The sequence below is a fragment of the Macaca thibetana genome, chromosome 1 (assembly GCF_024542745.1).
Source record: "Macaca thibetana thibetana isolate TM-01 chromosome 1, ASM2454274v1, whole genome shotgun sequence".
NCBI lineage: Eukaryota > Metazoa > Chordata > Mammalia > Primates > Cercopithecidae > Macaca > Macaca thibetana.
This window is the reverse complement of record NC_065578.1, coordinates 182,478,031-182,503,757: the sequence shown is the minus strand read 5'-3', so window position 1 is coordinate 182,503,757 and position 25,727 is coordinate 182,478,031. Positions and strand designations below refer to the sequence as shown.

The following is a 25,727-nucleotide window of genomic DNA, read 5'->3' as shown; positions in this document are numbered from 1 at the left end:
AAAGACTTGAATGAGAGAGATCCTGTGTTCATGGGTATCTTGCACAAACCCAGTATTTTAAAGACACATTGTTTCTTCCTCAGGTGATCTATAATAATACAATCCAGCTCAGAAATCTCAGAAGACTTTTTTTTTTTTGTAAAATTGGTAAGCAGATTTAAAATTTTATTTGGAAGCCAGGCACGATGGCTCATGCCTGTAATCTCAGAACTTTGGGAGACTGAGGCAGGTGGATCACTTGAGGCCAGGAGTTCAATATTAGCCTGGCCAACATGATGAAACCCCGTCTCGACTAAAATACAAAAATTAGCTGGGCTTGGTGGCATATGCCTGTAATCCCAGCTACTTGAGAGACTGAAGTACTAGAATCACTTGAACCCAGGAGGTGGAGGTTGCAGTGAGCTGAGATTGCACTGAGTGACAGAGCAAGACTCTGTCTCAAAAAAAAAAAAAAAAAAAAGTATATGGAAAGGCAGAGGACCTAGAATAGCCAAAGCAACTTTGGAACATAAATTGAAGGATTAACATTATCTTATGAAAGCTTATTAAAGCTACAGTAATCAAGAGAGTGTGGTAGTAATGTCATGGTAGGCAAATAGATCAATGGACCAGAATAGAGTGTCCAAAAATAGAGTAGCATATTACAGATAACAGATATTTGATACAGATATAAAGCAGATTAGTGGAGAAAGATAGCATTTTCAACTAATGATACTGAAACAGTTGAATTCCATATATGAAAAAAAAAAAAAGAACTTTCATCCATTCTTCACACCATAAAGTTCTAAATGTACCATAGATCTAAATGAAAACTGAAAACTGCAGATTTCTAGAAGAAAATATGGAAGAAAGTCCTAATGACGTTGAGTTATGCAAAGATTTCTTAGAAGTGATACCAAAAGCACCTCATCAAAGTTAAAAACGTATGCTCTCCAAAAGACACATAAGAGAATGAAAAGCAAAGCAAGAGACTAGCAGAAAATATTTATAAAACATATCTGTTAAAGGACTTATATTTAGAATATGTAAAGAACTCCAGTACTCAATAGAAGGAAAACAATCAAAATGGGCAAAAGACCTGAACAGTTCTTCACAGATGTACAGGTGGCAAATTAGCATGTGACGAAATGCTCAGTATCATTAGGCATTATGGAAATACCAGTTAAAATCACAGTAAGATAATACATTCTCTGTTAGATGACTAAAAACGACTAATCATACTAAATGATGGAGGAGTAGGAACTCTCTTTTCTAATACGCTGTGGTGGAATATAAAATGTATAATGAATAAACACATTTGAAAACAGTTTGGAAGTTTCTTAAAAGTACATCTACCATATGATCTGTTACACTCCTAGGTATTTACCCAAGACAAATACAAATATATGTTCATATAAAGACTTCAACACAAATGTTCATAGCATCTAAACAACCTAAATGTCTATCAGTAGGTGAATGGATAAACAATTTGTGGTATGTCCATACAATGAAATACTACTCAGCAATAAAAAGCAACAATCTATTGATAAATGTAACAACGTGGATAAACCTCAGATTAATTATATGTAGAGAAAGAAAGCATAAAAAAAAAGTGCCTACTGTATGATATCATTAACCTAAGACTCCAGGAAAAATGCAAACTAATAAATAGTGACAGAAAGCAGATCAGTGGTTGCTTGTGGATAGAGTGAGGTAGGGTAGGCTGGGAGGAAAGGATTACAAAGGCACATGGGAAATTCTTGGGAGTCATGGATATGTTCTTTGTCTTGATTATGCTGATGGTTTTGTAGATGTTTATACAGTATCAAAACTTATCAAATCATACACTTTAAATATATACAGTTTATTGTATATCAATTTAGGCAGTAAAGCAGTTTTTAAAAATCCTAAGCATATTATTGTCAAACTGCTTGTAAATAAAGAGAAGAATCTTAAAAGCATCCAGGGAGCAAAAACACAAATTCTATACTTTAAGTATGTGCAATTTATTTATGTCAGTTGTTTTTGAATAAACATTTTAAAATTGGTTTCAAAAAATTAGGGTGTTTAAGAATGCCTGTAGATATGGTAAGCTAAAGAAAACATAGAAATGGTTATCTCTGGTGAGGAGGGAAGGTTTTGGGATCAGGGAGGAATAGGGACTTCAAAGTTAATGGAAATGTTCAGCTCCTAAATATGGATAATAGTTATAGGTTCGCTTTATTATTATTTGGTATCCTATGGATACCAAAATCCATGGATGCTCAAGTCCCTTATAAAATGGCATAGTATTGCATATAACCTGTACACATCCTCTTACATACTTTAAATGATCTCTGGGTTACTTATAAGACCTAATATAGTGTAAATGCTGTGTAAATAGTTGTTAATACTCAGCGTTTTTATTTGTATTACTTTTTCTTGTTGTTTTGTTATTTTTTACTGGTTTTTGTTCCTGAATATTTTCAATCCACAGTTGGTTGATTCCTCGAATGTAGAATCCACATACTATAATTTAAGCCTAAGATTGTAATCTTGCTTATTTCATGACACAGATTTCTATAAAAAAAAAAACTCAATTAATTGGCAACTTGAATAGTATTATAGTATGATGAAGGTTGATTCTCTGGTTCCGATTTATAAAAATTTAGAACATAAAATATTATTTTCATAGTAGAATGTTGAGACTCACTCTACTATTTTATTACAGCATATTAGTAAATACAATCAGTGTTTTGTCCTATACTCAAAATGCTGTTTTTCTGTCCACAGCCTGCACCAGCATGGACTACTTTTAGAGTTGGCCTATTTTGTGGAATATTCATTGTACTGAACATTACCCTTGTGCTTGCCGGTAAGTAGTTTAAATTTTGAATTAATTTATTCTTACCAATATGCCTGTGTCATATTCTGCCCCTCTGTAAGGAATTATGCATGCAACTACCAAAGCTACTGAAAGATAAATCTATCAGGGCTAAGTTTTTTGTCCTTATAAATGTGTGGAGTTTTTTTAGCTGTTTGTTTTGTTGGAGTTTTTCCCCGTATGAGGATGGTTATTCTCTAAAACATTGCTTGTTTATGACCTCTTTTTCTTCATCATTTTCTAGTTTCTGTATATAACTTCCATATAATTTTTTAGAGTTTATCAAAAACCTTGGCTCTCTTGATCATAGATGAGGATAAATAATGTTACCAAATTCATTCACAAAGCTCTTTCACTTTGCTTATTGGAGACCCTCTCACATCGTTTTCAAAATCTATTTAAAATTACTTTGCTTATAGTGTTAAGAAGCTTGGTTGTATAATTTCCTATTATAGAAGTAAAAACAATTAGAAAGAGGTAGGAAGGATTCCTAGGAGCAGCTGCACTCCCAACATCAAGAAATGATATAACAGCAAAGGAAGCATAATCTTACTAAATCTCCCCAAAGAATTTGACACACCCCACAGTAGCATTTGACATAATCAGTCACCACTTCTTGAAACACTCTGTTTGATTGTTTTTTCTGGAGAAACCATACTCTGCTGGTTTTCCTGTTAAATTTTACTGGCAGTTTGTTCCCAATCTCCTTTGCTAGCTATACTTTTCTTTGTGACATCAAAATGTTGGGGTATAGTGCTGGGCTGAATCCTTCAATCTCCTCTGTCTATATTTGTTTCCTATCTAGGCAATCTTATTCAAGCCTATGGCTATAAATACCGTCTATATGCTAATGCCTCCCAAATATATGTTTTCTCTTCTGAAAGATGTCTACTTGGCTGGTTGGATTTGTCTAGTAGATATCTCAAACTTACACAGACAAAAGATCCCTTGATTTTTACCCCGAAATATGCTCTTCTGTCTGGCATCACCTTTCATCCATTTCCCAGTCCAAAATCTTTTAGTTTCTCTTTTCCTTCATATTTAATGTTTAGTCCATCAGCAAATCTTGTTGGTCTGTCTTCAAAATATGTTCTAAATGTGTTTACTTCTCACCACCTTGGCCAGTGCCACTCTTGTCTAAGCAGCCATTTCTTTTTTTTTTTTTTTTTTTTTTTTGACATGAAGTCTCGCACTGTCGCCCGGGCTGGGATGCAATGGTCCAATCTCGGCTCACTGTAACCTCCGCCTCCTGGGTTCACGTGATTCTTCTGCCTCAGCATCCTGAATAACTGGGCTTACAGGCACACACCACCACACCTGCCTAATTTTTTGTATTTTTAGTAGAGACGGGGTTTCACTATGTTGGCCACTGGTCTTGAGCTCCTGACCTTGTTATCCACCCACCTCAGCCTCCCAAAGTGCTGGGGTTACAGGCATGATCTGCTGCGCCTGGCCAGCAGCCATTTCTTGTTTAGTATATAGCATCCTTCTGGACTCGGGTCTCCTTGCATCTACTCTTGCTTCCTTATAGCCACTAGTGTCTTTCCCCTCCTCCCCCAATGGAAGTTAGATCATGTCACTCTCCTATTCAAAATTCATTCATGGCTACTCTTAAAATAAAATTTGAACTCTTTACCATTGCCTACAAGAACCTACAGGATCTCACCTCTGTGGGCCTTTCCGATATTATATTCTGTCATCTTCCCCCACACTCAGCTTCACTTTTATTTCCAGCCACACTTGTGCTAGTATTTCTTAGATGCATCAAGCTCATTCTAATCTAAGAGACTTTGCAGTTTCCTAAAGAGCTCTTCCCCAAGATGTCTATCTAGCTTATTTCATCACTTCATATAGGTCTGTATTCAAATGCTATATTCTTAGTAGGGTGTTCCCTGATCACCCAACCCTAAACTAATCTATTCTGTCCCTTTAGCCTACGTTAGTTTTCTTCTGAGTACATATACTTACCTGACATTATATATTTATATTTCTTGTGATCTGTTTTCCCACTGGAATATATATTTTCTTGATGCCTGGGCTTTTTTGTCTCTCCTATATCTCTAGCACCTAGAACACTGCTTAGACCATAGTAGGGGCTCGAAAAGTATTGGGGAAGTTTGAATGGCTGGAAGAGAAAGAGAAAGATGAAATTAAATGATATTCAGAAAACACATGCACAAACAGCAGAAAAACAGACATAAATCTCAAACCTTCTTATAGTCAAGGACTTTTAAGGGCAGATAACCTTGGTATACCTAAGGGTCTATGTAATTGGGCTCATAATAACTGAATCATTAATAAAGGCCTAAATTTTGTTCAGTGAAGTCTGCAAAGAAATATTAGGTTGGTGCAAAAGTTGCCATTACTTTTAATGGAAAAAACTGCAATTACTTTTGCATCAACCTGTATGATTTAGAAATAGATGTTATTATTTGAATATCCATAATATTCCATTTCAGACTTTTAGTAATCATAATAATGCCCAAATAAGGAAGCTTTATGTCACTGTCATACTTACTGTTCTTGATTGCAGGGACTATGTATTGTTGCATTTTAAGTTCCCAACACATTGTCCAGGTTTATAGCAGATATTCAAGAGATAATTTACTGAACTAATTATTCCTCATAAACATTCTGCTTAAGACTATCAATTGTATATTAAGAAATGATAACCTACTTTGTAATGGCTTTTAGAGAGCATATGAATTTTACCTATTAACAGTGTGCTTTCATTTGTATTGTTAGAGTTCTTTCTACCAGTTACTAAAAATCAACTCTAATAGTTATTGTCAACCCTGAGTTTATGATGTAGTGTTGCTCTAATTTATGATCATATTTTGATCTGGTTCTATTTCCTTAAGTGAATACAGTCTACTTATGTAGAATACATGAAAATAATACAACTAAAAAACTCAGATCTATGTTACCAAGCTAGCTGTAGTGGAAGGAACAAAAGGTCTGCCTGGGTTTCAGTTTCAGCTCCACTGTTAGTTGTTTTGGTTTTAAGGACATCATTTAACTTCCCTGAAACAGTTCCCTCATCTGCTAAATGAGTTTAACACCTTAAATTTGCAGGGTTCTTTAGAGTTCATTCATTCATTCAACAAGTAAATTTTATGTGTCTAAAGGTTATGCTTGATGCCCACAAGTCTTAAGTAAGAGAATCCCTTTCCTTATGAAATGTATTATGCCAGGGAGATTAAGGCATATATTAAAGCAATATACTGCAAGATAGGAGGTGTTAAATATTCTAAGCAGTTCAAAGAGACAAGTGATTACTTTTAAATGAGAGCATCAGGGAAGACTTCATGGGAGAGATGACGTTTATGCTAGACAATGGTGGAATGAAAGCCATTTCAAGAGAAGGAGAAAGATGAGCAAAGAGATTTAGTTGGCCTGGAGTGGGGATGGAGTGTAGAATGAGGGAGTGAGTTATGAAGGAGAGAAGTGATAAATGGGCCAGAGTGGGGAATATTAGATGAGAAGGGTGAAAATGTAGCTTGAGGCCAGCTCATAGGGATCAGATAAGAAGTGTAAGTAAAACATGTTTGTAGTTGCAAAGTGCTATGTCAATATAAGGTATAGATGGTGGGGAATGTTCTTTCTGTAGAAAATGCCTTAGTCATTTGTAGGTGGAATTTTTTTTGTTTAATTTTCAAGATGAGCATGGTGGTATTATCATTAAAAAAAGACATAAGAAAAAAATTTTTCCATTCTTTTTATGTGAATTAATTGAAAGTTTTACAATTTGAGGTTTTTTTCTTTAGTATGTACAGACTATGTTTTTGTAAGACATTCTGATTTGTTTTTTATGTGTGCGGTGTATGCATTTAGTGTTATGCATTATGTTGTCTCACCTCAGAACCTTTCTTTGTTTGATCTTTGTGCGTGTCATAGCGGGGAGGGCAAATATAGTTAAAGCCAGCTGTCTATCCTTTTTTATCTCCCAGTGGGTGCTTGAGAGATAACAGTGTTGAGAGTCAAAGAGAAACACAGTTGTAGTATGCATGTACAAGCACGATTCTTTTTTTCAAACACTCACATTAAAAAAAAAATGTGCATAATTGCTGTGGTTTTTCAAGGGGATGTGACCTAGTGTTTAATAATTTCTCTGAAAATCACATATTTCAGATTTTAATTTCATGAAGATGAAAAGTTGACTATTTAGATTTTTTTTCAAACTTGTTTCTTTTGCAGGTTCCTACTAACATATATAACTTAATTTGGTACAATAACAGTATACTATATTTCACTTACTGGTTTGATCATTTACAGTGAGTATAAGGCGTGAAATAGGCACTGGTACACTAGTGGTAAGAGTACTCATTGTTGCTATCTCTTTGGAGGATAATTTGGCAGTGTGTGTAAAAATTTTAAGCCTAATTACATTGATTAAGCAGTTTCGTTTCTAGAAATTTATCCTACAAACATACTTGTACATGGTTGCAAAGACATGTATGCCAGGAGAATAGTCATTGCCATTTTGTTTATAGTAGAAAAATCCTAGAAACCAGGCCGGGCGCGGTGGCTCACGCCTGTAATCCCAGCACTTTGGGAGGCCGAGGCGGGCGGATCACAAGGTCAGGAGATCGAGACCACGGTGAAACCCCGTCTCTACTAAAAATACAAAAAAAAAAAAATTAGCCGGGCACGGTTGTGGGCGCCTGTAGTCCCAGCTACTCGGGAGGCTGAGGCAGGAGAATGGCGTGAACCCGGGAGGCGGAGCTTGCAGTGAGCCGAGATCTGGCCACTGCACTCCAGCCTGGGCGACAGAGCGAGACTCCGTCTCAAAAAAAAAAAAAGAAAAAGAAAAATCCTAGAAACCACTCAAATATTCATAAATTGATAGCTCTTAAATTATATTACCTCTATATGGTGGAATACCATGGAGATAATGAAATGAACGAGGTAGTGGTGGGAGTGAAAATGGACACAGCACTTTGGAGAAATTTTTGGCAACAGGAATCGGTTTTGTGGAAGACAATTTTTTCACTGGGCTGGCGGGTAGCAGGGGGAATGGTTTCAAGATGAAACCCTTCCACCTCCGATCATCAATCATTAGTAGAGATCCCTCCCATGTGCAGCTGACAATAGGGTTCGTGCTCCTATGGGAATCTGATGCCCATTATCTAACAGGAGGCGGAGCTCAGGCGGTAAAGCTCTCACCAGCCGCTCACCTCCTGCTTTGTGGCCTGGTTCCTGACAGAGCACGGACCAGTATTGGTCCATGGCCTGGAGATTGGAAACCCCTGTACTAACCTATGACCCAGTTCTAATAGAAATGCTTACATATGTCCACCAAAAGACATGTATGAGAACACTTAAGTAATATTGTTTGTAATAGTATCCAGTCATGCACGATGTAACAATGTCTTGGTCAGCAGCAGACTGCAGATATGAAGGTAGTCCCATAAGATTATAATGGAGCTGAAAAATTCCTATTGCATAATGGAGTAGGAATCATAGCCGTCATAGCATAACACATTACTCACATGCTTGCGGCGATGTTGGTGTAAACAAACCTATTGCACTGCCAGCCACATAAAAGTTTAGCACTTAAAATTAATGTGCATAATACTTGATCATAATAAATATTACCGATTTATGTATATACTATACTATACTTTTTATTATTTTAGAGTGAACTCCTCCTACTTATTAATAAAAGAGTTAACTGTAAAACAGCCTCAGGCAGGTCCTTCAGGAGGTGTTCCAGAAGAAGGCATTAGTAGAATAGGAGATGACAGCTCCCTGTGTGTTATTGCCCCTGAAGACCTTCCAGTGGGACAAAATGTGGAGTTGGAAGACAGTGATATTGGTGATTCTGATCCTGTGTAGGCCTAGGCTAATATGTGTGTTAATGCCTTAGTTTTTAACAAAGTTTAAAAAGTAAAAATAAAAATGTAAAAGTAGAAAAAATTTATAAATAAGGATATAAAGAAAAAATATGTCTGTTTTGTTATACAGTGTGTCCATGTTTTAGGCTAGGTATTATTACAGAAAGTTAAAAGGCTTAAAAATTTTTTAAGTTTATAAAGTTAAAAAGTTACAGTGAGCTAAGGTTAATTTATTATTGAAGAAAGAAAAAAAATTTTTTTTAATTCAGTGTAGCCTAAGTGTGCAGTGTATATAAAGTCCACAGTAGTATAAATTAATGTCCTAGGTCTTCACATTTACTTGCCACTCACTCACTGACTCACCCAGAGCAACTTCCAGTCCTATAGCTCCATTCATTCTAAGTACCCTATACAGGTGTACCATTTTTTTAATCTTTTATACTGTATTTTTACTGTGTCTTTTCTATGTTTAGATATGTTTAGAGACAAATACTACCATTGTGTTACAATTGCCTACAGTATTCAGTACAATAACATGGTGGACAGGTTTGTAGTCTAGGAGCAATAGGCTCACATAACTGTAAGTGATGAGAATAACAAACTAACTACATACAAGAACATGATGGCTGTAACAAATGTTGAACAAAACAAGCCAGACACAAAGAGTACATATTACATTATTCCATTTACATAGAGTTCAAAAAACAGGCAAGAATCAGGACTTTACCCTTGGGGAATGGATAGCAATTAGAAAGAATATGAGCAGGAGCTTCTAGGATGCTTGTAATATGCTGTGTTCTGGGTGCTGATACACTTCATTCTTCATCATGCTGTATACTTAGGATTTATCCATTTTTCTATATGTATGTAACACTTAGATTCAAAAAGTTTACATTAGAAAATGAGTGAGATCTTTGTGCACTGATACTGGAAAATCTCCACTCCAGGATATAAGTGAAAAAAAAAAAGGTATGGAATAGCATATATAGCATGCTCCCAGTTGTAATTGGTGATTTGTTTTTTTAAAAATAGTATGTGTTTCTCTGTGCATCAAGAAGTTCTTGAAAGATAATAGACAAATTGTTAACATGTTTTTCTTCAGAAGATCTGGAGTGAGACGAGGCTTCTCATAATCTTTATAATATTTGAGGTTATTTTCCTATACACATATATTACTTGTTAAAATGTTTTTAATGTTCCTTTAAATAAAAGTGATTTGGCAACTTAATACAGAGAGGACTGTAATTTTGTAAGTTTTAGAACAAATTTCTGTTTGATTTTTTTTTTTTTAAACAGGTGCATTTTGGCTTATGTACACAACCTAGTGCCATTGTTAAGTGTGCAGGCTTTGGTGCCAGATTGTAGGGTTATTAAATCCTTGTGATCCTGGGCAAGGAACCTATTTTGAGTAAGCCTTAGTTTCTTCATGTATTTGCTGAGGAAAACCAATATATAGTGTTGCAATGAGAACTAATGAAATTTTGCCTGAAAAACATTGAGCACATTGCTTACCCCAAAATAAATGCTTGAGGAATGTTAGCTGATTTTAAGTTAAAAATTCATGAAGCCATGGGGAGTTTGTGATGGGACCTTATATATCTTTTATTCTTGGGACTCACAGATCAGAGAGATGGTATACTTACTCTTAAAAAGAAATGACACTAATTTGTTTTTTGATTCCCTGGAATTTTTTATGATGATCTTGTCTAGCAAGAGTTATTATGGTTTAATCCCCAGTAAATTTACAAAAGCTTACTTCAGGGAGATCATGCCAAATGAAAGAGGTTTCGTTGTATTGCTTATATATGCCCTTAGGTTTTAGATTTATTTGCAATTGAAAGTTTTGGATCTTTGATGAATAACTTGACTATTAACAGTTAAAATTGCTTTTTTCTTTTTGAAACTTTCTCCTTCAGAGACAGGGTCTCTCTCTATTGCCCAGGCTGAAGTGCAGCGGCCCCATCCTAGCTCAGTGGCGCCTAGACTAGACTTCGTGGGCTCAGGCGATCCTCCTGCCTTAGACTCCTGAGTAGCTAGGAATAAAAGCATGCAGTAGCACCATGCCTGGCTAATTTTTTAACTTTTTTGTAGAGACAGTGTCTCACTATATTGCCTAGGCTGGTCTTGAACTCTTTGTGATCCTCCCACTTTGGCCTCCCAAAACACTGGGATTACAGGAGCCACCAGGCCTGGTCCCTGTTTTTTGAATCATTTTGAAAGTAAATGAGTTCATTAGCTTAAATATAGTATTTGCATTCAGAAGAATATATCTTTAGCATTTACTGTTTTACAAACAGTTTTGTTGTTTGAGGTTTTTGTTGTTGTTGCTGCTGTTTTGGTTTTTACTGGCTTTTCTAACAAATTGTGGAGTTCAAGGATATTTTATTCAGATCATATTTGCTGAAAGCCTTAGAGATTTTTCTAGTTCCTATGTTGTCAAGTAGAACTTAGGTAAACATGTGTTTAGATTTTTATAAATATGGATTACATTTTCTGTTCATGGCAATTTTTTTCCTATGTAGAACAGAATACTACTTTTGCTAAGGTCATGAATATTTGAACCCTAACCAGGCTATTTCGCTTTCTTTTGTGTATGGCCACAGATATTACCTAGACAGAATTAGAAGATTTTGATATATTAGAGCAAATCTATCATCACCACTACTAAAACGGTTCAAAATATATACCTAGGCCAGGCGCGGTGGCTCACGCCTGTAATCCTAGCACTTTGGGAGGCCGAGGCGGGTGGATTACCTGAGCTCAGGAGTTGGAGACCAGCCTAGGCAACATGGCAAAACCCTGTCTCTACTAAAAATACAAAACAGTTCCCTGGGTGTGGTGGTGTGTGCCTGTAATACCAGGTACTTGGGAAGCTGAGGCAGGAGAATCACTCGAACCCAGGAGGCCGAGGGTGCAGTGAGTCAAGATCGTGCCATTGCACTCCAGCCTGGGTGACAGTGCAAGACTCTGTCTCAAAAAAAAAAAAATTACATATATATATGCGCCTAACATAGGAATTAGTAATGACATCGTAAGATGTATTTATTACTTTTTTCCTTTTCTATTTTTTTTTTGAGGTGAAGTTCACATAACATAAAATTAACCATTTTAAAGTTAACAATTCAGTGGCATTCAAGTACATTCACAGTGTTGTACAACCACATCTATCTAGTTCCCAGACATTTTCATCAGCCCAAAAGGAAACCTCACTCTCCATTCCCTGTCCTCAGCTGCTGGCAACCACTAATCTGCCTTCTGTCTCTATGAATGTTCCTATTCTGGGTATGTCCATAAATGGCGTCATACAATATGTGGTATTTTGTGTTTGGCTTCTTTTACTTGGCATAATGTTTTCAAGGTTCATCCATGCTGTAGTATGTATCAGTACTTCATTCTTTTTTTGGCTGAGTAATATTCCATTTTTTGTATGTATCACAATTTGCTTATCCATTCATTCATTGATGGACATTTGGGTTATTTCTATCTTTTGGCTGTTGTGAATGGTACTGTTAGGAACATGCATAAACATGGATTTGTTTAGTACCTGTTTAATTTTCTGAGGTGCCACCAAACTGTTTTTCACAGAGTCTTTACCATTTTCCATTCCTACTGGCAGTTTATGAGGATTCTGTTTTCTGCACATCCTTTCCAACACTTGTTTTCTGTATTTTTATTTTCTTCATTAAATCCATCCAAATGGGTATGAAGTGGTATCTCGTTGTGGTTCTAATTTGCATTTCTCTAATGACTAATCGTATTAAGCATCTTTTCATGTGCTCATTGGCCATTTATATATATTTTTGGACAAATGTCTATCCAAGTCCTTTGGCCTATTTTAATTGAGTTGTTCATCTTTTCATTGTTAAGTTATAAGAGTTCTTCATGTATTCTAGATACTAGACCTTTATTAGATAAATGATTTGCAAATATTTCTTTTTTTTTTTTTACTTTCTTGATAATGTCTACTGATGTTTTAATTTTTGATGAAGTCTCATTTATCTATTTTTCCTTTTGTTGTGTGTACTTTTGTTGTGATACCTAAGAATCCATGGCTAAATTCAAGGTCATGAAGATTTATCCTTATGTTTTCTTCAGAATTTTATGGTTTAAATTCCTATATTGAAGTCATCGATGAGTTTTGAATTGACTTGTATATAACGTGAGACAAGGGACCAACTTCATTTTTTTGCATATCCAGTTGTCCCAGGACTGTTGTTGAAAAGAATATTCCTTTCCACTGAATGATGTTGGCACTCATGTTAAAAATCAATCAGCCATCGATGTATAGGTTTATCCCTGGATTCTCAGTGCTATTCCATTCATCTATATGTCTGTTTTCATACCAGTGCCACAATGTTTTGATTACTATAGCTTTGTATTAAGTTTTAAAACCACAAAGTATGAGTCCCTAACTTTGTTCTTTTTTCATTATTGTTTTGGCTATTTGGGACCTCTTGGAATTCCATATGAATTTAAGGATTGACTTTTCCAGTTCTGAAAAAAAAGCCATTGGAATTTTGGTAGGGATTGCATTAAATCTGTAGATTGCTTTGGGTAGTATTGCCATCTTAACAATATTAAATCTTTCCATGAACACAGGATTCTTTTCTACTTTAATTTCTTTAATTCTTTTCTACAAACTCAAAAGCAATGTTTTGAGTTTGTAGTACACAAGTCTTTCACTTACTTGGTTAGTTATTTCTAGATGTTTTGTTCTTTTGAATGTTGTTGTAGTTGCTATTGTAGTTAGAATTATTTTCTTTTTTTTTTTTTTAAGATGGAGTCTCACTGTGTCGCCCAGGCTGAAGTGCAGTGGCTGGATCTCAGCTCACTGCAAGCTCTGCCTCCCGGGTTTACGCCATTCTCCTACCTCAGCCTCCTGAGTAGCTGGGACTACAGGCGCCTGCCACCTCGCCCAGCTAGTTTTTTGTATTTTTTTTTTAGCAGAGACGGGGTTTCACCGTGTTCACCAGGATGGTCTCGATCTCCTGACCTCGTGATCCACCCGTCTACAGGTTTGAGCCACCGCACCCGGCCAGAATTATTTTCTTGATTTCATTTTCAGATTGCTCATTGCTGATGTATGTGAACACAACTGAATTTTGTGTGTTGATCTACAACTGTGATGAATTTACTAACTCTAGTAGTTTTATTGTGGATTCTTTGGGATTTGTGTTATTTTTGTTTCCTGACTGTTGTAATGTATCTGTGGTCTTTGCTTAGGATTCAGGATGTAAAACTATATATCGTTTTCCATTTATAAGTTCCTAACTAATCTTGCCTTTGTACTTGTTCCCTTGTAGTCTGTTCACATAACAGCTAGAGTAGCCCTTTAAAATAATTCCTGAGGTCATGCCATGTATATACAAAACCTTCTACAGGCTTGTACATAAGAGTAAAAGCTTAAGTCTTGACAAAGTACTGCAGAGCTCTGTCTGATCTGCCGCTGGCCAATTCTTTACCACTATACCTTTGTTTATTCCAATCATAGCAACCTGACTTTCTTCCTAGAGCAATCTGTCTTAAGGCCCTTTGTACTTTCCTTCTCTACATGGAGCCATCTTCCCCCAAACATTCCAATGCTTTGTTCTGTATTTCCTTAAGGTCATCTCCTTAAATGTCATCTCCTGAGAGTCTTCCCTGACCAGCCCTACCTAAAATAACACCTAACATCATTATTTATCTCCTTACTCTGTTTTTCCTTCAAATCCCTTATCTGACTTTATGCAGAAGAGAAATTTCCTGAAGATATGTATTTTGTCTGTTGTTCATCACTGAATCGCTACCTCTTAGAATGGTGTCGGGTATAATAGGCACCTACCTAATCAATACTTGTCAAATGAAGGAATAAAGTTTCCTCAAGTAAAAGGAAAAAGAAACTAATATATACTGAATACTCATAATGAGCGCCAAACATTATTCTAGGCCTTTGATATATGTTGTTCACATTTAATCTTCTTAATAAAGTTATGAGAATAGATATTATGCCCATTGATCAACAAAGAAACAGAGACTTAAAAAAATAAATAATTTGGCATAGCTAGGTTTTGAAATCTGGTCTGTAGTACTTGATTCCAAAGCAAAGGCTTTCTCTACCCTGTTATTTTAAAATTATTAAATCTTCTATATACTGCAGAGAATGCAAAGATAAGCAATAAATAGTTATTTAATTAAGTATATAAATTAGTATACAGGCCGGGCACGGTGGCTCACACCTGTAATCCCAGCACTTTGGGAGGCCGAAGAGGGCCGATCACCTGAGGTCAGGAGTTCAAGACCACCCCGGCCGACATGATGAAACCCCATCTCTACTAAAAATACAAAAAATTAGCCGGGTGTGGTGTCATGCACCTGTAATTCCAGCCACTCGGGAGGCTGAGGCAGGAGAATCATTTGAATGCGGGAGGCGGAGGTTGCAGTGAGCCAAGATCACACCACTGCACTCCAGTCTGAGCGATAGAGCAAGACTCCATCTCAAAACAAAACAAAACAAAACAAAACTTGTATATAATTAAATTCCAAATGAGCAGTACTGTCAATAAATTTTATAGTTATTTGGAAAATCATTAGGCCAAATGGAAATGTTTCTCATACAGTGGGCTCAAAACCAAATACGTTGATTCAGTGAATTTATGAACAGGTAAGGATCTGGCTCTTAAATAGTAAGTAGAATTTGAATTAGTGGAGAGAAAGAACAAGGCCGTTTTAAGTACAGGGAACAACATAAGGAAATGTGAAAAGCAAACTTATTAAAAGGATAGTAAAATTCATCACGAGTCAAGAATTAATATTTTAGGGGTGCTGCGAGATAAGTTTGGGAAAAGTGAGTTGGTGATTATGAAGAATTTGAATCGTGAGGCTAAGGGATCTAAAGTATTTGAACATTATAATTACTGGTGAGCCATAGAATAATGATGATATTGAACATTTGTGTGGACATATGAGCAACAGAATGTAGTGCTTAGGAGTATGAGCTTTGGGCCGGGTGCAGTGGCTCACATCTGTAATCCCAGCACTTTGGGAGGATGAGGAGGGCAGATCACGAGGTCAGGAGATCGAGACCACAGTGAAACCCCGTCTCTACTAAAAATACAAAAAATTAGCCAGGTGCGGCTGCAGGCACCTGTAGTCCCAGCTAGTCGGGAGGCTGAGGCAGGAGAATGGCGTGAACCCGGGACGTGGACCTTGCAGTAAGCTGAGATTGGACCACTGCACTCCAGCCTGGGCGGCAGAGCGAGACTCCATCTCAAAAAAAAAAAAAAAAAAAGTATGAGCTTTGGAGCAAAACTGGATTCAAATCCTGGCTTAGCTCAGTAACTAAGCAAATGACTTAACCTCTCTGCGCTCTAGTTTCCTAATCAAATAGAGATCATGGTTTTTAACTCAAAGAGCCATTGTGATGGTTAAATGAATTACCAATTATTCTATGTAAAAATACTGAGAACAGTGCTTAGCACATAGTAAGCATTCCATAAATATTAACTATTGTCATTTATATGACATTTAAATTTTCACACTACTTTCATGTGTACTGTTCCTTTTCATTTTCATGGCTACTCTGTGAGGTAGGTATTACTATATCCAGTTTAATAATGGAGTAAATGAAGCCAAAGAGGTTTTGTCATGCCAGATCCTCAGCTGACAGAACCGATCACATGATTTTAAGCCATTTCACCATGATTCTCTATAATCTAAAAAACTAATGGAACAGTGGGATGACATGCTGAAAGTCAAATTTTAGGGAAATTACTCTAGTGACAGTCTGCGGAGTCAAATAAAGACGAGAAAGAACCCACAGGCAACTTTATAAGGCTCTTAAAATAATCTAGGTTTGGCCAGGTACAGTGGTTCATGCCTGTAATCCCAACACTTTGGGAGGCCGAGGTGGGTGAATCACAAGATCAGGAGATCGAGACCATCCTGGCCAACGTGGTGAAATCCTGTCTCTACTAAAAATACAAAAATTACCTGGGCATGGTGGCGCGTGCCTGTAATCCCTGCTACTAGGGAGACTGAGGCAGGAGACTCGCCTGAACCAGGGAGTCGAGGTTGCAGTGAGCCGAGATCGTGCCACTGCACTCCAGCCTGGTGACAGAGTAAGACTCTGTCTCAAAAAATAGATAGATAGATAGATAGATAGATAGATAGATAGATAGATAGATAGATAGGTTTAGGTTTCATTTATGAAAAATTTCTATGCCAGGACTATATCATTGAGAATGAAGACAAAGGATTTTTAATTCATGGGATGTTATGAATTTTATAACTAACCAATATATTAATATTCTTTCAGCTGTATTTAAACTTGAAACAGATAGAAGTATATGGCCCTTGATAAGAATATATCGGGGTGGCTTTCTTCTGATTGAATTCCTTTTTCTACTGGGCATCAACACGTATGGTTGGAGACAGGCTGGAGTAAACCATGTACTCATCTTTGAACTCAATCCAAGAAGCAATTTGTCTCATCAACATCTCTTTGAGGTAATCAAAGCAAGACATAACACCTCATGAATATAGTTTGCATTCGCTATATAGCTATCTGGTTTAGTGGGTACTTAAATCCATCTTCTACTTGAAGAGGATTGTTGACTTAATAACAAATCATGTTTCTTTTGTTTTATTAAAGATATTTTAAGTAATGATGAAAGTAAAAATAACGATTTTCTGTATCTTTCTGTCTTCCCCATCCTTTACTAGATTGCTGGATTCCTTGGGATATTGTGGTGCCTGAGCCTTCTGGCATGCTTCTTTGCTCCAATTAGTGTCATCCCCACATATGTGTATCCACTTGCCCTTTATGGATTTATGGTTTTCTTCCTTATCAACCCCACCAAAACTTTCTACTATAAATCCCGGTTTTGGCTGCTTAAACTGCTGGTAAGTCCAGAAACTTGTGTACCACTTTTAGAGGGGTATATTGGTAATTGACTTCCTCTAAGATAAAAACCAAGGCTGCTAGGTTGTACAACTGCAAAGGCCATGGTTCATATTATAGTTTATGTGAATGGTGACCCAGCTCCAGGGCAAAGAATATAGTGTAACTAATAGCCCTGAAGTTGTGCAACTTGGAGGCCCTGGAAAAAAGCACTCATGTATATTTTCCTCCTAAGATCGAGTATCAAGTGGCCAAATATTGAGATGATTTTGTAAATTATTAACATTTTTTACTCGTTTAACTAGCTGAGATAAGATGTAGAACTCTGTAAGTTTCCTTCCCCCAAAAATATTTCGTAAAAGAATTATTTTCCTATTAAGTTGACATGATTATCAACCGAACATTTTATTTTAGGAAAGATTTGTTCTCTAAAAGCAGTAGGAATATCTTACCAGATTACCAAGTTTAATTTGAAAAATTGACTTTGGGCCGGGCGTGGTGGCTCATGCCTGTAATCCCAGCACTTTGGGAAGCCAAGGCTGGTGGATCATCTGAGGTCAGGAGTTTGAGACCAGCCTGACCAACATGGTGAAACCCCATCGCTACTGAAAATATCAAATTAGCTGGGGGTGGTGCACATGCCTGTAATCCTAGCTACTTGGGAGGCTGAGGCAGGGGAATCGCTAAAACCCCAGAGGTGGAAGTTGCAGTGAGCCACGATTGTGCCATTGTACTCCAACCTGGGCAACAAGAGCAAAACTCCATCTCAAAGATAAGAAAAAGAAAAATTGACTTTGATTCTTGTTTATAATAAGTTCTTTTTTTTCTTCCACTTTACCTGTTTCTTAATGATCTCAAAATCATTTAGCTTCAGCAGTGATATAAAATTTCCTGCAAAACTGTAAAACTTTCTCCTGTAAAGATAACTCTGGAAGGGGATTTCTGTTTACTTGTAAATTGAGCCAGCTCTTTTTGAAAATCATTTGAGGCCAGGCGCGGTCGCTCACGCCTGTAATCCCAATACTCGGGAGGCTGAGGTGGGTGGATCCCTTGAGTCCAGGAGTTTCAGACCAGCCTGGGCAACATGGTGTAAACCCTGTCTACAAAAATTTAAAAATTAGCTGGGTGTGATGGTGCACACCTGTAGTCCCAGCTACTCGCGGCGCTCAGGTGAGAGGATTGCTTGAGCCAGGAACGTCAAGGCTGCAGTGAACCACGTTAGTGCGCTCCCAGCCAGGGCAACAGACTGAGACCCTGTCTCTAAAGAAGAAAAAAGGAAAGAAATGAAGAAAGTACATCAATTGAGAAAACTTTCATATAATTATTTCTTAGATTATGAATTACAGCTAACAATAAAGATTAGTGATTAAATTGACCAATCACTATAAAAACTTTAAGAATTACTGTATTTTCTCCCCTCTTTCTTACTTTATAAGTATACCTCCTTGAAAACTGTAGTTCCTATTGTTTTTCTTTTGTATGCCCCTTAGGTTAGCAGAGGTTTTTTTTTTTGTTCTTAGCCAAACATAACAATTTTTCTTTTTAATCTGAAGACATAAAATATGGCTCTTTATTAAGAAAAACTGTAGAACCAGGTGCAGTGGCTCACGCCTGTAATCCCAGCACTTTGGGAGGCCAAGGTGGGTGGATCACCTGAAGTCAGGAGTTTAAGACCAACCTGGCTAACATGGCGAAATCCCGTCTCTACTAAAAATACAAAAATTAGCCGGGTGAGGTGGCAGGTGCCTGTAATCCCAGCTACTTGGGAGGCTGAGGCAGGAGAATCGCTTGAACCCAGGAAGCGGAAGTTGCAATGAGCCAGGATGGTGCTGCTGCACTGCAGCCTAGGTGACAGAGCGAGACTCCTTCTCAAAAAAGAAGAAGAAAAAAAAAGATAGGGTCTCCTTTGTTGCCCAGGCTTGTCTCAGACCTCATGGCTTCAAGTGTTCCTCCCGCCTTGGCCTCCCAAAGTGCTGGGATTACAGGCATGAGCCACTGTGCCTGGCCATAAATTATTTTTAAATGAGACTTTGGAAGATTCAGAAAACTCAAGTTTTACTATGATTGCATAATTACAGTAACAGGATAATATAGTTGTCTACATTGTGTGCTAAGTGAGCATTTCCCCAGTATATCCTTCTTTGTTTAAATAGCAAGCTGTGATTCATGCATGACCAGTTACTCTTGTTAGCAGAATGATTGCCCATTGAGTAGACATTTATCTGTGCATCTGCTATGTTTTTGTTAATAAATGAGGACTTGTTGATGGAATAGGTTGACAATGGTATAAGCAGTAATAGAATAATAAAATGTACTATCAGGTACAGTGAAATATAAAAGGAAGCATTGTGGTTTGTTGTTTTAGTAGTAACTTATAAATAGAACAATGTTACCATTTATAGATAATTTTAGTATTAATTGACTTGCTGACTTATTTTAATTTAAATCTCACTGGGAAAACTTACCCTTAGACTGATTCTTAGTGAATTAACAAGAATGTGTCCACTCTAGTTATGTTTTTCTGATACCACTTCATCCTAAAGTAAAAGTACATTTTTTTTCTTTCTTTTTTTCTTTTCTTTTCTTTTTTTTCTTTTTGGAGACAGGATCTGGCTCTATTGCCTAGACTGGAGTGCAGTGGCGTGTTCTCGGCTCATTGCAACCTCCACCTCCCAGATTCAAATGATCCTCCCACTTCAACCTCTCCAGTAGTTAGGACCACAGGTGTGTGCCAATGTGCCTGGCCAATTTTTTGTATTTTTAGTAGAGACGGGGTTTTGCCATGGTGCCCAGGCTGGTCTCGAATTCCTGGGCTCAAGTCGCTTGCCTGCCTTGCCTCCCAAAGTGCTGGGATTGTAAGTGTGAGCCACCATGCTCAGGCTTTTCTTTAATTTTCAGTGAGAAAAGCACATGTCGTTTAGCCATAGTGGTAGGTGCTGGGTGCCATTTATATCCATATTTATATTGGAATCTATGGAATTGATATATGCTATGCTCCCAAAAACAAAGCTAAAAAAATTTTAAGAAATTGATTTTGATGTGAGTATTGTATGTCAAATTAGTACAGATTATTTACGTCCATTAGGTTATACTTTCTTTCCTTAAATCTGTATTTACCTCAGTCAGAAATCTAATTGGGTAGCATAAACAGTGCCTCAGATTTTCTAAACAAAAATATCAAAGTATAACTCACTATATTAAAAGTAAGCTCATTAAAAATTTTAAATTATAGTCCTTTATTATATAATTTAGACATCAATTTTTACCAACAGTTTCTTTAGTTGTATAGTAAAAATTTTACACATTTCTATTATAAGAATAGAGAGGTGTTCTCATTTAGTAACTACTTTATGTATTTTAATTTTTAAAATAACCCACAAGTTGGAACTGCTATTAATCCCCATTTTATAAATGAAGAAACCTACATTCAGAGAAGTTAATTAACTTGCCTAAGGTCACATAGCCGGTAAGTGATGAAGATGAGTTATGAATCCAGGCAGTCGGGCTTTATAATCTGTACTCTTAAACACTAACATTTAACACTTAGCCCTATTAGTCATTTATGTAAGATGTTTAACTTTGATCTAGTAGATCAAACTAGTAGAATATAAAAATCAAATTTGAGGCCGGGCACGGTAGCTCATGCCTGTAATCCTAGCACTTTGGGAGGTGGAGGTGGGAGGATTGCTTAAGCCCAGGAGTTTGAGACCAGCCTGGGCAACATGGCAAAACCCTTTCTCTACAAAAAATGAAAAATCAGTGGTGCATGGTAGCACGCACCTGTAGCCCTGGTTACTTGGGAGGCTGAGGGAGGAGGATTGCTTGAGTCCAGCAGGTTGAGGTTGCAATGAGCTGAAATTGCACCACTGTACTCCATGAAAAGTAGAAATTAAAACTTCATCTTCTTGGCTATTTATCAGTATTAACTTAAAAGATGATGTTAACATGTTCTTTGTAATAACTTAATAGTGGCTTTTTTGTGTATGTGGTAAAATATCAGCTATCCAGAATTGCCTCTGGCTTCCATAATACTGTTACTCTAGGAATTGTCACTTTAATCAGAATTACAGGGTAGAAGTGGAAAAGTTAGAAGGTCTTATCCAGATTAAGAAGAGAAGGAGGGGCGAGTTACAGAATTCTCTCTCAGAAGGCGAAATCAGATAAATCTAGAATGAATTTGACTGTGTGTAAATGTCAGTGAGTAAATATGATCTGTTTATGTTCTTCCTCTCACCCTGCCTCTGACAGAGTGACTTCTTCTTTTCTCTGTATTTCCAGGGTATTTTGTGTGTATCTCTGTAATATGGTGCTATAATTATACCTTTATGTATTTATTTACCCAACTAGACTGTGGATCATTAAGGCCTTTAAGCCTCAGTGCCTGATATATAATATGATATATGATATATAATAAATACTTGATAAGTCTTTGTTAAATATATGAATGGCTGTAATTGTGTTCTTTCCTTCATTGGTTATATTATACTAACATTTACTACTCCCTTCTTTCTTCCTTTTTTTCGTTTTCTCTTTTTGTAAATTTTCCCTTCTTCCCAGTTATTATTATTATTTTTTTAATTTTCCTATCCTTTTCCAGTCCCATCCCACCATCCCTTTGTTCCTTATTTAATGCATTATCTTTCTCTTCTGCTCTTATGGAGATTTTCTGAATTAGCCACGTTTTGAGGATAGGGTTGGCAGAGTGTGAGAGTAATGATAGTCTGTCTCATGTCAGTTATAAAGAAATTGTCCTAGGCTACCAGTTTCATAATAGTTCATGATTAGAGATGGATTTAGACTTCTGATCCTTTGGTGTTATAGCCTAAATTCTATATTTCCGTCACTTTGAATCCTTTAAGTCCATTCTGCACCCTGGAATTTCTTAAAATATTACAAAAACTGCTGCCAGAATTTCTTCGCGCATAGATGACTACCATCCTACACTCCCCCACTTCCCCACAAAAAGTTTGCTTTATCGGGAGCTTATGGCTGCAAATGTATAGATTGTCTCTCTCGTTTGTTGAACTCATAGAAAGAGTATGAAAATGATTAAGAGACTGAGCCATGGAATGAAAATATATCAGCACTAGGAAATAATGTCTCAAAGCCTGTATGATGTCCCACAGACACCTGCTCTAGCTTCCAAAGCTCCACGAAAGTACCTGTCATAGGCGGTTGACACCCAGGATTGAGTCATAATATGACCATCTCCCTGAAATAATAAAGATACCTATTTAGAGAAAGAGTGGAAAGATCCAGATAAGTCTGAGAAGATAGTTATAGACTCTCAAGTTGAATATGTCTATGAAATGAATATAACTAGATCTCCAGAGAGTTAAAGATTAGATTCATTTTCTCAAAACTTCTACTTACGCAGAATTTCTTTTTTCAGGAGTCACATTTCCTCCTGTATAAGATAAAAAGGGGTCCTTTAGGATGAGGATTAAGGCTTGCTTCATCCCATCTTCACTTCACACATCGCTTATCAAGACAGTCTGCACAATTTGAGCCTATTTCTGGTAATTGCATTGGTACCTACTTCCCTTCTCTGCAATGCCAAGATTTCCCTTTGTAGTGATAAACAGGCTTCCACAGAATAGGTTAGGAAGAGTCTGTGTCAGTCTTCTGTAAAATGGGGATATGAATAGTTCCTAGCTCATGGAATTGTTGGAAGATTGAGTTAATGCCTGCATAAGCCTTGAAGAGAATATACTGCATGAGTTACTGCCCAGTACATTTAATACATTTATCATGTGTTCAGAACAGTGGGAAGAGGGCTGATTTCTGTGGTGTAATTTCAAGATGAACACAGTCATTACCATGTCATTAGTGAAAAGAAAGTGACTTTGGTTGGAGAATGAAGCATGCCTCAGATGCAGTACCATCCTTTCCTACTTAATCCTTTGTAAGCAAAGAAGAGCTTTGTATTCAGTTAGGTAAGATGGAGAACAGTCTAGAAATTATAGCAGTTGCCTCTCCAGCAAAACTTCCTAACTTTAGAGCCTCTCAGTGCTTCTATCTTTTGCTGCTCTCTGCTTTCAAATTCAACTCTCCACCTTTTTGCTTTCTATTTTCTTTCTTTTTTTTTTTTTTAGATAACATGGGTGAATTTCTTTTTTTTTTTTTTAGTACTTTGAGTTCTGGGGTACATGTGCAGAACGTGCAGGTTTGTTACATAGAAGTACATGTGCCATGGTGGTTGGCTGCACCCTTCAACCCATCATCTACATTAGGTATTTCTCCTAATGTTATCCCTCCCCACTTCCCTGGCCCCCCCACCCAACGACAAGTGTGTAATGTTCCCCTCCCTGTGTCCGATGTTCCTCTCCCTGTGTCCATGTGTCCTCATTGCTCAGCTCCCACTTACAAATTAGAACATTCGGTGTTTGGTTTTCTGTGCATGTGTTAGTTTGCTGAGAATGATGCTTTCTAGCTTCATCCATGTCCCTGCAAAGGACATGAACGCATCCTTTTTTGTGGCTGCATGGTATTCCATGGTGTATATGTGCCATATTTCCTTTATCCAGTCTATCATTGATGGGCATTTGGGTTGGTTCCAAATCTTTGCTATTGTGAATAGTGCCACAGTAAACATACATGTGCATGTGTCTTTATAGTAGCATGATTTATAATCCTTTGGGTATATACCCAGTAATGGAATTGCTGGGTCAAATGGTATTTCTAGTTCTAGATCCTTGAGGAATTGCCACGCTGTCTTCCACAATGGTTGAACTAATTTACATTCCCACCAACAGTGCAAAAGCATTCCTGTTTCTCCACATCCTCTCCAGCATCTGTTGTTTCCTGACTTTTTAATGATTGCCATTCTAACTGGCATGAGATGGTATCTCATTGTGGTTTTGATTTGCATTTCACTAATGACCAGTGATGATGAGCATTCTTTCAAACGTTTGTTGGCTGCATAAATGTCTTCATTTGAGAAGTGTCTGTTCATATCCTTTGCCCACTTTTTGATGGGGTTGTTTTTTTTCTTGTAAATTTGTTTAGGTTCTTTGTAGATTCTGGATATTAGCCCTTCATCAGATGGATAGATGGCAAAAATTTTCTCCCATTCTGTAGGTTGCCTGTTCACTCTGATGATAGCTTCTTTTGCTGTGCAGAAGCTCTTTGGTTTAATTAGATCCCATTTGTCAATTTTGATTTTTGTTGCCATTGCTTTTGCTGTTTTAGTCATGAAGTCTCTGCCCATGCCTATGTCTTGAATGGTATTGCCTAGATTTTCTTCTAGGGTTTTTATGGTTTTAGGTCTTATGTTTAAATCTTTAATCCATCTTGAGTTAATTTTTGTATAAGGTGTAAGGAAGAGATCCAGTTTCACCTTTCTGCATATGGCTACCCAGTTTTTCCAACACCATTTATTAAATAGGGAATCCTTTCCCCATTGCCTGTTTTTGTCAGGTTTGTCAAAGATCAGATGGTTGTAGATGGTGTGGTGTTATTTCTGATGCCTCTGTTCTGTTCCATTGGTCTATATATCTGTTTTGGTACCAGTACCATGCTGTTTTGGTTACTGTAGTCTTGTAGTATAGTTTGAAGTCAGGTAGCGTGATGCTTCTAGCTTTGTTCATTTTGCTTAGGATTGTCTTGGCTATGCCGGCTCTTTTTTGGTTCCATATGAAGTTTGAAGTAGTTTTTTCCGATTCTGTAAAGAAAGTCAATGGTAGTTTGATGGGGATAGCATTGAATCTATAAATTACTTTGGGCAGTATGGCCATTTTCACAATATGGATTCTTCCTATCCATGAGCATGAGTGTTTTTCCACTTGTTTGTGTCCTGTCTTATTTCCTTGAGCAGTGGTTTGTAGTTCTCCTTGAAGAGGTCCTTCACATCCCTTGTAAGTTGCATTCCTAGGTATTTTATTCTCTTTGTAGCAATTGTGAATGGGAGTTCACTCATGATTTGGCTCTCTGTTTGTCTGTTACTGGAAGCACTAAACATGGAAAGGAACAACCAGTACCAGCCACTGCAAAAACATACCAAAATGTAAAGACCATTGACATTATGAAGAAACTGCATCAACTAATGGGCAAAATAACTAGCTAGCCTCATAATGACAGGATCAAATTCACATATAACAATATTAACCTTAAATGTAAATGGGCTAAATGCCCCAATTAGAGGACACAGACTGACAAATTGGATAGAGTC

General features: G+C 37.1%; 1 protein-coding gene across 2 annotated transcripts in view; it reads left to right on the top strand.

Annotated features, from left to right (window-relative positions):
• The window catches only part of XPR1 (xenotropic and polytropic retrovirus receptor 1), a 267,712-nt gene that overhangs the window by 192,196 nt on the left and 49,789 nt on the right, over nucleotides 1-25,727 (top strand). For both annotated transcript variants that reach the window (XM_050766256.1, XM_050766266.1), the window contains exons 7-9: nucleotides 2,752-2,833; nucleotides 16,973-17,163; nucleotides 17,380-17,559. In XM_050766256.1, the coding sequence (XP_050622213.1) occupies nucleotides 2,752-2,833; nucleotides 16,973-17,163; nucleotides 17,380-17,559 (453 nt within the window). The remainder of the gene's footprint in view (nucleotides 1-2,751; nucleotides 2,834-16,972; nucleotides 17,164-17,379; nucleotides 17,560-25,727) is intronic.